The sequence below is a fragment of the Anser cygnoides genome, chromosome Z (genome assembly GCF_040182565.1).
Source record: "Anser cygnoides isolate HZ-2024a breed goose chromosome Z, Taihu_goose_T2T_genome, whole genome shotgun sequence".
NCBI lineage: Eukaryota > Metazoa > Chordata > Aves > Anseriformes > Anatidae > Anser > Anser cygnoides.
Genome location: NC_089912.1, coordinates 84,119,488 through 84,132,652, shown reverse-complemented (window position 1 = coordinate 84,132,652; position 13,165 = coordinate 84,119,488). Strand labels below are relative to the sequence as shown.

The 13,165-nt window shown below is 41.6% G+C and overlaps 1 protein-coding gene across 3 annotated transcripts in view; it reads left to right on the top strand.

Annotated features, from left to right (window-relative positions):
* BRD10 (bromodomain containing 10) overlaps window positions 1-11,846 on the top strand; it is a 59,629-nt gene extending 47,783 nt beyond the window's left edge. For all 3 annotated transcript variants that reach the window (XM_048050726.2, XM_013197366.3, XM_048050727.2), the window contains 3 exons: window positions 187-302; window positions 4,048-4,235; window positions 7,636-11,846. In XM_048050726.2, the coding sequence (XP_047906683.1) occupies window positions 187-302; window positions 4,048-4,235; window positions 7,636-11,273 (3,942 nt within the window). In that variant the 3' untranslated portion in view covers window positions 11,274-11,846. The remainder of the gene's footprint in view (window positions 1-186; window positions 303-4,047; window positions 4,236-7,635) is intronic.
* The last annotated feature ends 1,319 nt before the right edge of the window (window positions 11,847-13,165 follow it).

Genomic DNA, 13,165 nt, shown 5'->3' with positions numbered 1-13,165 from the left:
GTGGAAATACTCGTTCGTCTTACATATGCTAAGGGTAGATAGACTAAGTGAAACTCACTAGTATTTTCTTTCAGTTGTTTTCTTTCTATATTGTATTAACATGTACCATGATTATTTTAGGATTAATACAAGAAAACAAGGTTCAAGTCTAATGCAATGATAAATAAATGGTGTTTATGTTTGCAGGGAAGATGGTACCACCGGAAGCAAGCAGTAAAGGAATTGCATGGTACGTTGATACGACTGCTTAATGAACTGTTACCATGGGAACCAAAGCTAATGAAAGCATTTCAAAGGAACAGGTAATTAGCTGCTCTTTTTTTAACAATAGTGCATGGGATGTGAAACAGAACAAAATGAATCTTTTTAAAGCTAATTAATATTAGTTCACTTCTCAAATAAACTAAGTGAATATACTTTGAGGATAGGAGGGAAGCATTGTCAATGCTTTAGATGAAAGGATTATTTTATGTTCCAGACTAAGTGTCTCTAAGTAAAGTTTAACTCCTAATTTTTTTCTTCTCTAAAATGGTCTAGAATCCTTAAGTATGCCTATCTCAATAGTTGTACCACAATCCGGCTAGGATTTGTATTGCTGTTTATTTTGCTAACAGATTCTGAAAACCTGTATCTACATAACTGGACCAGGACTTCTTATGACACTTTATGTCTGACTACATACTGTCTAAAGCTACCAAAACATGTTGCTTTTGAATTCTCCACAAAGCAATTCAAGTCAATTCTTAAAACATGGTTGTATCCCTGTGAATTTAGAATGCATCTACAATTATATTTGTCAGTATAGTGGAGACAGATAAGTAAAGGTGTTAATAGCAGTGAAGATTCTTTGAGGTCTAGCACCCATATTCTAAGCCCTGGAGAGATCTGATACTGATTTTATGTCATTTGGTATTGAAGATTGGTGCCATTCTTGTCTGTTTTAGGTATAGGTGTTGACCTACAGACACACAGGTATTGCCCTATATATGTCCGTTTTGCCACATAGACACTGAAAGGGTAAATATAAGTGTGTGTTGAATTTTAGATATAGCTGCTTATATGTTGAGTGTGAAGGAAGCAACTTACACAGTTACATGGTGCAGAATTAATTCTGAAAAGCATAAAATATATTACATTAAAAAGAAACAAAACATATACACCAACGACAGTAAGAGGTGGTTCCTTAGTAGGTCACTTTATGGGTATCATTCATGAATGAAAGACCTTATTTCCTTATTAGGAAATTTAGGATATTTTTGAACACTTCACTTTAAACAATAGATCAAACTACAAGTTCTACTCATTTCTATTCTTTTCTGTTTGGGTTTCTATTCATTTTTGTCACTGTTCTTCCTGTCTGTAGCAATTCAGACTCATTTTGGAAAGTGACAGGTATACTGGTAGAAGGAATTTCAGCTTCCAGTATAGTGGCTCTCTAGTTTATCCTTTATGTATATTATCCTTTCTGTAAATTCTGCTGTAGAGTGGTTTTCTGCTTAGTACTAGTTTTTGTGTATTAACTCTGGCACTTATGGAAGTGGCTTCATAGTGTAAAGTGTCTTCACAGAAGTACTGTGTATGAGGTAGGCCTAATATGAGGGGTTTTACTCGTGTTGGTGGTGATTTTACTCATACTGGTAGCTGAGGTCTGGCATATATGTGTGCTGGTAGAAGCATGCATTTCAAGTAGAGGATAGTTTGTGAGGTGAACTTGTATTTGTCATATGTAAGCTCTGTATTGTAACCACAATTTCTGCAGCAATACTAGCCTTGGCATTTCTGTGACAGAACTTTTTGGACAGACTCACAGTACACCAGGGAAAGCTCAAGCTGAAAAACAGTCTTTACAAACTGGGTGTAAGGGAAAGAGAGATGTATGGGGGGATTCTATATCAGTGTCTCACTGTAGTTCATTATGCAGCTGCAAGACAGCTGTGTAGTACCAACGACAGTGGTAAAAAAAAGGTGTCATGAAAGGGAAAAAGCAATTGAGTGAAGACTGCTTATGATAATGTAAGCAGCAGCACTATCACAGTTCTAGCTGCAGTTGTAGTGTCCAAAGGGCATGTCAGCCAGTTAACTTCTGCTAATTGAATCACAGTGTTGGCCTGCTAGGTTTTCAATTGCTGGGCAGAGCTCTTTTCAGCACTGCAAGGCCTCAATATGGATTAAGAGTCTGGAGTTTTCCTTCCTTCCTTTTTGTTGTCTTTAATTAATAGAAGTACTCTTTATGACTGAAATGCTTTTTTCCCCTTCTGAGAGGTACTCTATTCCTTTCAAAATTGTAGAGTGTAGTGTTGAATGGTATTTGAATAGCAGCAAGGTTTAAAAGGAAAAGTCACTTGTACCTGCTGATCGGATTTGTTTACTGGCACCACGCCATAACTTCTGCTGAAGAAATGAAGGAAATTCCCATTCAGAAATGTTAATACATGTTAATACAGTAATGCTTGCCTAGTATCCTGCTGTAGTTCCCCAGTGTACTTCTGTAGTTCTTCCACACCTAGACTTAAAGCTCAAAATCCTAATGATAAGAGTTGATGAAGTATCACCACACTACATCTTCACACAGTCTTCAAGGTTGTTTTCGCTCAGTGAGTGTGTCAAAGCTGAGAGTACACAGATAGGTCTTACCGGTCCTGACGAACCTCACCCGGGTCTCCATCTACATCACATGCCTATGGGCCCAGGACCCCAACTTCAGGTCATTACGCAGCCTTCAACCTCTGCCATACAAATGTTAGTTTCCAGCTCAGCTACAGCACTGCCCCTGTCTGGTTATGGGTCTTGCAGATTTTGGCTGACCCTCAGACTGAGCTCAGTCCTGCGTCATCATTGGGTCCAACAATGACTGGACTGGGTCTAACCCTGGCGGCCATCACTGGATCTGATCCTGACCTGAAGCTGTGAATTGACTTCCCAGCTTGACCTCAGACCTGCCTCATCACCAGGAACTTGCCTGTTGATTTGGGCTCATGGCTGAAACCAGATACCATCTCCAGGCCTGCCCTGTACCCCCACTCAGGGGCAATAGGGTGGTGTCCTGGCTTGTGAGTCTTCTGCCCTACCATCTTCAATACTCAGCTCAGCTCCTCCCTTCCCATCCCTTTGGGGACAGCTAGTCATTGCTGCACTCGATTCAAAAAATTATGTTTTTAACCTATAAGAATGGGTAAAATTAAGGTTTTATTCTTACTGTGACAAAGGCTTGAGTTTAGGTCCAGACTGGATTCTAGATTCTGTTCCACACAAGGTGCTGATTGCTATCACCTTATTCTTTTGCTAATTAATCCTCCTGAATATTGTATTGGTTACCACCAGGTGAATCATGCAGTTCACTGTATTTGTATGCTAAAATATCCCTCGATCTCATCTAAACAATTGCATAGAAGAAGGGACAATGCAAATACACAGCAGTTTAGGAGTGTCAAGATAAGTGTGCTATAAAATGGATGTGTTTCTGAAGAGTGTTCAAGTGAGTAAAGCAGCTGTGCAATTCCATCACATGCACGTTCTTAGTGGAGTGTGAACCTGTGGAAATGACAGTGGCAGCTGTTCTAATGGCCCAGAGAATAAGAAGTCCTCTTGAAGGAGAAAGGTACATTAAGGTCCCGTAGCTGGGCCAGAAGCATGATGCATTCAAGAAAATAAAATTTACTTAATTCTCTAGTTGACAGAGTTTTCAGAGGAGGAAGTAGACTTGTTACAGCTAATACTCAAGTTCATACAGATACGTTTGTCACAGTGCAAAATGAAGTAAGAAGCAGAAAATTAATGCAGTTCAACATTAATAGTCATAACTGACTCAGTCTTTTTGCTTATAGTTAGAGGGCTTAATGGCATACAATTCATTTTTTTGGTGAGGAAAGAAATATTACTGTTACTTCATATTTATGGGGTTTAGAGACTTGCAGTGCTACCCTGAAAATTTTTGAAGGGCACAGGTGATTAGTTCTACACCAACTTCTTCTGTGGCAGCAAATACAAACAAAAGAATGTTAAAAGAAAGTGGTATTCTTTGGTAAAGTTAGTTTTGTTACTTTCAAGGTCTAGATTGAAGAAGGACTACGATGACTTTAAAAGACATCCAGACCATGATAAATTTACCAGAGAATTGTGGAGTAATGATGAAAGTGAGGTTGATGCTGGCAAAGATTCTTTTGCAATAGTAAGCAGTAAATCTTCAGAGTCTGCAGAACATGTGGAAATTCCCAGAAAAGATCACCCAGACAATGGTAAGCATTTAATGGAATTCGATAGCCTGAACTTGATCCATGAGCTGAATCAAGTTGATTAAGGAAATGAATTTCTCCATGTGAGCTTGCATCATAATTTTTACCTTAGCTAACATTTTGTTAATATTAAAATAGATTTAGACATACATCTGACAGGTGTAGGCTAGAAGGGGGCAGAACATGACCAACATGAGAGTTCTGATTCATGCAAGCTTTCGCCACTTTTAATGCTTAATTATTTCTGTGATCACATAATGTGCCTGCTCAGAATTTAATTTTGTGGTGGATTGACCTTGTCTGGCTACCAGATACCCACCCAGCTGCCCTCTCATTCCCTGTCCTTGGCAGGACAGAGAAGAAAATAAGATGGGAAAAGATAAAGATTGGTCGAGATAAAGGTGGGGAAATCATTTACCGATTAGTGTCACACACAGAACAGACTCAATGTGGGGAAAATTAATTTAATTGATTGCCAATTCAAGTAGGATGGTCAGAAACAAAGACAAAAACTAAACCACTTTCTCCCTACCCAGGCTGAAATTTACACCATTCCCAACTCCTCCACTTCCTTCCTGCACTGAGTGGCATGAGGTGGGTGGGGAATGGGGGTTGTGGTCAATTCATAGCAGTTTGTCTCTGCTGCTCCTTCATCTTCACACCTTTCCCCAGCTCTAGCATGGGTTGTTGCCGTAGGTAGCAGTCCTTCAAGAACTGCTCCAGTGTGGGTCCACAGGCTACACTCCTTCAGAGTAAGACTGGTCCAGTATCAGTGTTTTCCACAGCCCCTGGTACCTGTGAGGGGCCTGCTCCAGTGTAGGCACTCCACAGCCTGCAACTTCTTTCAGGCCGTGTACACCTGCTGTGGTGTAGGGTTCTCCATGGTCTGCAGTGTGGATATCCGCTCCAGCATGATCCTGTCCGTGGACTGCAGGAAAATATCTGCTCCATGCCTGGAACATCTCCTTCCCCTCCTTCTCTGACCTTGGTGTCTGCAGGATCAGTTGTTTCTCAGACATTGTTTTCTCACTTCTCTCTCACACACTTTGATGCAAAAGTTTTCACCCTTTCTTAAATATGTTTTCCCAGTGGTGCCACCAGCCTGGCTGATGGGCTCGCTAGTGTCTTGCCATGGGTCCATTTTGAAGCCACCTGGATCCAATTGTGTTTGGTACTGGGGCAGCCCCTGGTCTTTTCTCTGTTAAACCAGCCCTGCAGCTCCCCCACTGCCAACACTTCACTATGTAAAACCAATATAAAACTAAATTGGAAACAACTTGTTTAAAGAAAAATGAGAGGTGTAGTAAGGCTGATTAACAGTCATCACTTCAGAGACTGCTCTTCACAGTTGTCACAACAAATGCTTATTTATAAGGTTTAGGAACAGAGCCTCCTCCTTCAGCAACCCCAGCCCAGGAGTCCTTACCAGGCCACTGAAGCCCAGCTCAGTATTCCCAGGTGCCCGGGGTCTCTGATCAGGCTGAGGGGTGCAGCTACCGCTGTCCTTTAGCAGGTTCAGCCGGTGGCGAAGCTGAGCACGCATCCCAGAGAGAGAGATGCGTACGCACACAACACTAACAGTGACACAGCCTGTCACGCAGGCTGCCACAGACAAGGTGCTGCCTTCAGCAGCACCTATGTTAAAGACTCGCGTAAAACATAATCACACAGCTGAGTCCACTTTCCTTTTTGGCTGGTAGAGATAGAAACCCACTGGTGAAGGTGCACACACAACACGCTCTAGGTTCACAAGCACGTGCAGATCCTCTCGGTACTAGTGTGGCCCTCTCTGTCCACCTGGTACCCCTGCCCAAATCCCGTGCTGCCTTACTTGCTTCACACATCCCCGTTACTCATTGCCTCGTCCAGCTTGGTGCTTGCTGCAAACACAAAGCACTCACACCCTCATCCCACAGGCACTCCACACTTGCAAATTCCCCTGGATGTACCAGCACAAACTGTCCACCCACCTGATACCCCAGCCAGGACCTCAGGCTCCCCTGCTCTACAGCTGGTCCAGCCTGAAGTTTGCCAGTGAATTATATGTGCACACCCCTACACACACCCAGTCTGGGGAAGATTAAGAGCCTTGGGCCCTCTTTTCTAGAGGCTGGCAGCAGGCACACTATCTGTGACCCACATTACTTCTCCAGCTGGCAGTGCTGAGTCCCTCATTCACACCAGTCCCCCCAGCAGCTGGTTTCAGGACACACACACCATTCCCACCCCACTGGCTGGAGGCAGAGACAACCTGCCGCATTCGCTCCAGTAGCTGGCACTGCAGACCAGGAGCGCCTACACCCACAGTCTGACTCCTGTAGTTAGCCCCCAGTCTATCACCCAGTGTCCCCAGTAGCTGGCACTCCAGGTACAAAGTCTGCAGAACACCTCCTAGATTCAGGGCTCTGTGCCCCCTGCAGCTGCTGATGCTCAGGCCCCCACCCACCCCAGTAGCTGACACTGGGTCAGGGGCACCTACTGCCCTGTTTTGGTGCTAGTACTGGCACCAGATTTCACTCACCAACACAAGTCTCACCAGTAGCTAGCACTCATTCCTTGTAGCACAGACGCACATGGATGGGGTATGAGATTACACAGAGAGATCATTAGGAAAATATTTAATAAGAAGATGAAAGGTGAGACAGACTGTGGTGACCAGACAGAGCGCTCAGCCAAAAGAGAGAGTACTGACTGGCCCTGTTTTACAAGTTATGAGCCTCTTCTACTCCCTTTTCTGCCCACCCTTGCACCCCCACCCCATCTTTGTTACTCACAGCTGCCCCTTACCTTGCATATCCCTTCATGAATTTGTCTAGCTCTACTGAATCCCACACTTCCCACAAGTCCTCTGTCCATGATCCCCCTGGTTTACAGTCTAACCAGTTGCAAAGTCTGTAAAGTCCTTTTTCTCCTGAAAGTGGCACTTGTAGTTTCTTGATAGCCCATCAGTTGATGGGACCAGTGAGACTGTTTCTTGTCATTGTCTCCATGTCTCTTTTGTTAGGTCTGTGCCTCTGTATATTTTGTTTCTGGTACCCCCTTTTTCCATTAGTGTCCCAACTGGCCAGGTCCCTGATTAAGTAACTTTGCCTGAATCAATTCTCACGTGCCCTCATCAATTAGAATGTCTGACCAGGTTTGGTTTTCCTCACTTTCCCCAGTGCTGATCAGGTTTCTGTCCTTGTACGTTCTTGTTTATGGCTTCCTTCTTTTCTTGTTATCCCCTTTTTGCATTGAAAAAGGTCCTTGACCAGATACCCTTAAAGGAGCAGACATTCTGCTTCCCCATAGCCTTACACTTAAAAACTAGCATTTTACCTTCAGCTAAACACTATAAAATTGTTGTATAGAGATATCAATTGCAAACTTGTAAAACACTGTTTCTGTTTTAATATCCTTGCAGATGAAATGAAACTACTAGAGATGAATTTACCTGCAGGAAAAAGCAGACTTCTGAAAAAAGAATCAACTTCTAAAGAGATACAGAAGACACTGCCCAAATCTGTTAAACGACAGTCCAAGCAAAACAGTTGTCTGGATCAAAGCACTAATGAGCTTTCACCAAGGAAGAAAGCTAAGCTAAGCACTAGTGAGGCTGCGGTCCAGAGTTCAGAAAGTAGCCTACAGACAGACAGTTGTTTGACTGAGCTGAAACAGTTTGAAGGGTCACCTCCAGAATCATTTTCTTTGACAGATCCTGCAACATCGGTATCAAGCTTTCTGAAAGGGACCAAACCCATCCAGGCCTTGATTGCCAAGAATATTGGGAACAAAGTGACCTTAACAAATCAGGTGTCACCTTCACCAGGCATAAATGTATCTACTTCTGAAAAGCCAGTGTTATCACCTGTCGAATCATCACTGATAAAACCAGCATTGCCCTGTCAGACCAACTCAAAGACTCCTTTACAAGTGGTATACAAAATGCCAAATGGTCATTGTGTACCAATAGACCTTAACAACAGCTCTGTGAAAATTCAAATGCAACCCGTGATTGACCCTAAAACTGGAGAAAAAGTCATGCAACAAGTTCTTATTTTACCTAAGAATTTTCTTATTCAACAGAAAGAAGGAAAAATTGTGTCCAAGGACATGAATTCACTACAACAAAAGACTTCTGAGCTGCACTGTGCAACTTTACCAGAAATAACAAATGTCAGTGTTTCTTTAACACCTGTACTGGTAACAGCACCGGCAAATGTTGTCACTCACTCACCAAATACAATTTTTAACAAGAATACCACCAACTCGTCACAAGGGACTGGTCCCAAGAACAGCCTACAAACGTTGCCTGGTGTAACTTCAGCAAGTAACTTATTATCAACAGTTAAGGTTTGCCAAACTGAAACTGACAAAATCAAGACTACAGTTTCAACTACCACATTCCCTGTGTCTTTGACTTCACCTACTATTTCCACAGCTAGTCAGTCTTTGATATCAACAACAACATTAAGTACATCCACAAACACTGCTTCTGCCTTGCATTGTCTTGCCTCACAGCAGACAACTGAATCCTTTGAAACTAGGCAAGAATTGAAGACTGTGTGTATTAGAGAATCACAATCTATTCTGGTCACAACACGATGTGGAAACACAGGAATTGTAAAAGTACAGACAAACCCAGACCAGATTTCATCTACTAGTGTATCTTCTAGTTCAGTTTTCACATATGCACCTCAATTTCAGGCCTTTTTGGTGCCAAAAACTACAGCATTACCATCTTCTACTCTTCCATCTGTAGCAACAGCCACATCTGGTCTCCCACATTTTGGACAAACGTGTGTTTCTGGATTTACCCCCCCAACAGCTTCTTCTGTTAACATTCCATCTTTCCCAGTTGATTTTAACCAGGCAGTGGAGAAAAATGTCAAATTCACAGTACAGCAGCCTGCTGTTGGGGGCACTTTGGGTCAAGTAACAGAGAACACCAGCCAAGTGTGTCCTTTGTCCTGCATTTCATCAGCTAGCAGTTTAACATCAGCAACTCCAAAAAGTCCTGCTAGTGTGACTAGTGCTGGACAAAATAACACCATCATAACTCCAAATTCTTCCATGCAGCAGCAAGGTGATGCTAAAACTAAAACAAATTCTGTTATACAATATGAGTCTAGTTCTAGTTCAGCAACGAATGGGGATTTAATCAGTGGTACTCCAGTCCAGAAACTTGCCTTAGTCACAAACCCACCTATTTTATCTCCCTGTGGGGCATCAGGAGTCAATGTTATACCTTCTCTAGCATCCACTGGTATTAGTGCTCAGAAGTTAGTTTTCATTAACACTCAAATTCCCAATGGCCCATCAGTTACTAATATAGTTGCAGAGTCTCTGAAACATAACCTTCCTTCTTCCCTCAGCAAAACCTTTGATAACACCACAGAGCAACCACAGTTGGTTCTGATCCCGACTACAATGGGCGCACCAATAAGAATACATTCATCACCAACTATTGCTCAAGTAAAAGATGTGAAGATTGGACTTAATATAGGCCAAACCATTGTAAATACTAAAGGCAATGCACAGCAGACTCCACCAGTTAATATATTGCACTCTGCCATTTCTAAGGGAGAAGACAAAAAGAGCATGGGTTTGGCTTTATCTGTGACAACTAGTAGTAGTTTGGTTCCTGTGTGTTCAAGTTTTGTGAGTCAAAGTGCTGTGTCAGTTAATGAATCTGTATGTGTTGCAGCAAAAGCTGCAAATTCCTTTTCAGTAACAACAGCAAATGCATGTACAGAATCTGTTTCAGTAACACCAAGTGGGACTTCTTCTGGGACACGGCCTACTGTCTTAATTGGTGGAAATGATCCCTCAAGAATAAGGCCAATTCTGGGTAATCGACTGTGTACAGCAAATATTGGAAATACTGTGGGTATATCAACTGTGAAAACAGGACATCTTGCTTCATCTGTGCTGATTTCAACAACTCAGCCAGTGGTATCTCCTCAGAACTTAACACCTACTTTGCAGTTTCCAGTCATTAGCTTGTCTGGATCTGTAGCCACCCCACAGAAAGTGTTACATACAATTCCTCGTTTGGCAGCAGTTTCAGCTCCTCCTCCAGTACCAAAAAGCCAGCTGCCCACACTACTTCAGTTCCAGTCACCTGGAGTTTCAGCTGCTGTGCCAAGTAATGCAGGTATTCATAAACCTCCAAGTGTGTTGACCGCTGCATCTGCAAATACAGGTAAAGTCATTAGTTTTCCTACGTTTTCGTCACTACAGTGCCAGCAGGTGCCTCTCAGTATAGAGAAACAAAGTCGTGCTTACACTTCCACCATTCAGATATGTGCAGCTTCACCGGCTGTAATGAGCAAGGCAGGAGGTCAGCCAAACGAACCTAGCATTCAACAGAAAATAGTCATTAACACCTGTATGCCTTTGGCACCCGGAACTCAGATAATGATTAATGGTACTTGTTTTGTTGTGCCACCACAAGGCCTTGGAGCTGGCAGCCACGTTCTTCTTCTGTCTTACAATACAAAACAGACTCCTCCTTTAAATATTAACCATGGCCAAGAGGCTCAAGGTATACCAATTGTTAATTCAATAACCTCGAAAATCATGCTAGCACCTAGTAATTCACTAAGTTGGCAAACATCAAAACATCCTTTGAAAAACTCTACAAAAATTGTGAACTCTTTTGGGTCTGCAGATGCTTTACCCATTGTTCATGCAACACCCCAGGTATTAGCTACTCCAGCTAGTACATGTACTCCACTGTCCACAACAACACTGTCTGTGTCTTCAGTGATAAAATCTCCAGCTAATGTTCTAGCTCCATCTTCTGTAGTTTCTGCTGTTCATCCTCCAAATTCTCATTTACCAAGCAACACTTCAGTGTTTCACTTGGACACTTCTATCAAAAAACTGTTGGTTAGTCCAGAGGGAGCCATTCTGAATGCTATAAATACTCCAGCATCAAAAGTTTCTTCAGTGTCTTCATCACTGCCCCCTGTGGTTGTGTCCACAAGCAGAAATCCTACCGTCTTCCCAACATCTCAATCATCTTGCCTTGATAAACCTGACAAAGCTGCATCCTGAATTTAGAGCAAATGAGCCACTTTGAAGTTGCGGGGCATTCTTGACTTTGGAAGTTATAACTGTCAAATAATTTCTTACATTGTTCAAAACAGTTGATTACTCAAAATTACTCAAGATTACAATTCTTTACAGTTTACCTATGGGGATAAGAAGAAAAAATATATTTAGTTTGTCAGAGAGTTGTTTAGTAAAAAGGTCAGAAATGACCGATGATTTCATTAAACATTTTTGAAAAATCTAGCTTTTTGCACATGTTCCATCTTACAGTATGGACTGTTTGGCAGTGTGTTTATGACAGTATGTGTCTTCTTTTTATTTGTCAAATTTATTTTTGATTTGTTTCTGTATAAAATATTTATGCATTGTAAAAAAATGCAGTCTATGTTATAGAATTGTACATATTCACGAATTCCTAACAATCTGTACTAAACTGTATGTACAAAGAACTATGCTGTCTTATTTATGTTTTGTTTACATAATGTATAGTTTTTTAAGTATTTTAGTAACTTTGGACCAGTGTACTGTTTAGCAGCAATGCAGAAGAATCTGCATATAATAAATCAAGTTGCTGTACTGCATTGCGTTGGCAGTAGTTTAAAATGTGTCTATCTGTTAAACCATGGCAGAACACACACACATATATATGTGTGTCAAATCTTCCTAGTGCAGATGCATCTCAGTTTTTGGAATGTGGTCGAATGAAGTTATTTAATATCTTCTGCTCTTCTGTGTGGCTTTCATTTCACATGGGTTGGTGGGCGTTGGAAGGAAGGCCATCTTGTTGATCCACCGGGCACAGAGGCATAGCCCATACTTCATCCATTCCTGATAAATGTTTGATTAAATTGCCTAAAATCTCCAGTGAATGGGTAAGGCTAGAAATGGTTTCACAGACACCAGCCTAAATCACACTGTCTGCTGTTCAACACTACCTTGTTTTACATTGAGCTCTTGGATTTCTTGAAAATTCATTATTGCCTTTTTTGCAACCTTGTGTTAATTTTTGTATATGTGGTAACAGTAACAAGCACACTCATGGGTCTTCTTCAGTCTAGTGGAACTACCCATTTTTTTTCCACCAGTTTTGATGGTATGTATGTTTTCTTTAGCTTTTCATTAGTCCAAATCTTTATGAAAGGACAATGCTAAAACATCACATTAAAGGAGGCGTAAATGCTTTGGGCATAGTTCACCTATTGCATAAACCTTCCCTTTTTATGCACTATGTTCAATATGTTGGCTTAGGTTCAGCTTTTGGTCTGATAAAACCCTTGGGTTGTTCTCTGCAGATCAGCAGAGTTCATAAGTGCCTGCTGCAGTGCATACAGAAATGGAGAAGTTTTTTGTTAACTTTTGAGATTTTGGTGGGACAAAGAAAGGTTTCCTTTCATGAAGCACTTATTTTGTGGAAGATGATAATTTTAGAAGTGCTGTTTTTTTTCTGTTGATTGCTTGGAAGCCAGACTGAGGCCAAATATATTTGTATATGCAGGATTTTTTGATTTTATTTTATTGGGGGGAGGAGGGGAGGTGTTATTTGTTTATTTTTAGAAACTAGGAAACTAGAAGGGAAGATTCCAGCACTCATGAATGTCAGTTATCTTTTTAATTGTTGTAACTCCAAAGGGGGGGGATTAGATATCTGCCTTTAACAGCATTCTTAGACTTATTTTCGTAAAGATGAGGCTTAAGCTTTTGCTCCTTATCCTTTTGAGTTTTCTCCTTCCCCTCTCCATTTGCTGTATACAGTTTGGATCCCATCTTGGTTAGAAGAATAAAACTGCAGCTTCCTTTCTTTGTGTCAGCTGCCCTTCATACTGTTCTGAAAAGCGGTTTGGTCACTAGTTTACTGGAGTTCTAGGGAAACAGCAGTAAGAAAAGCTTCTACCTTC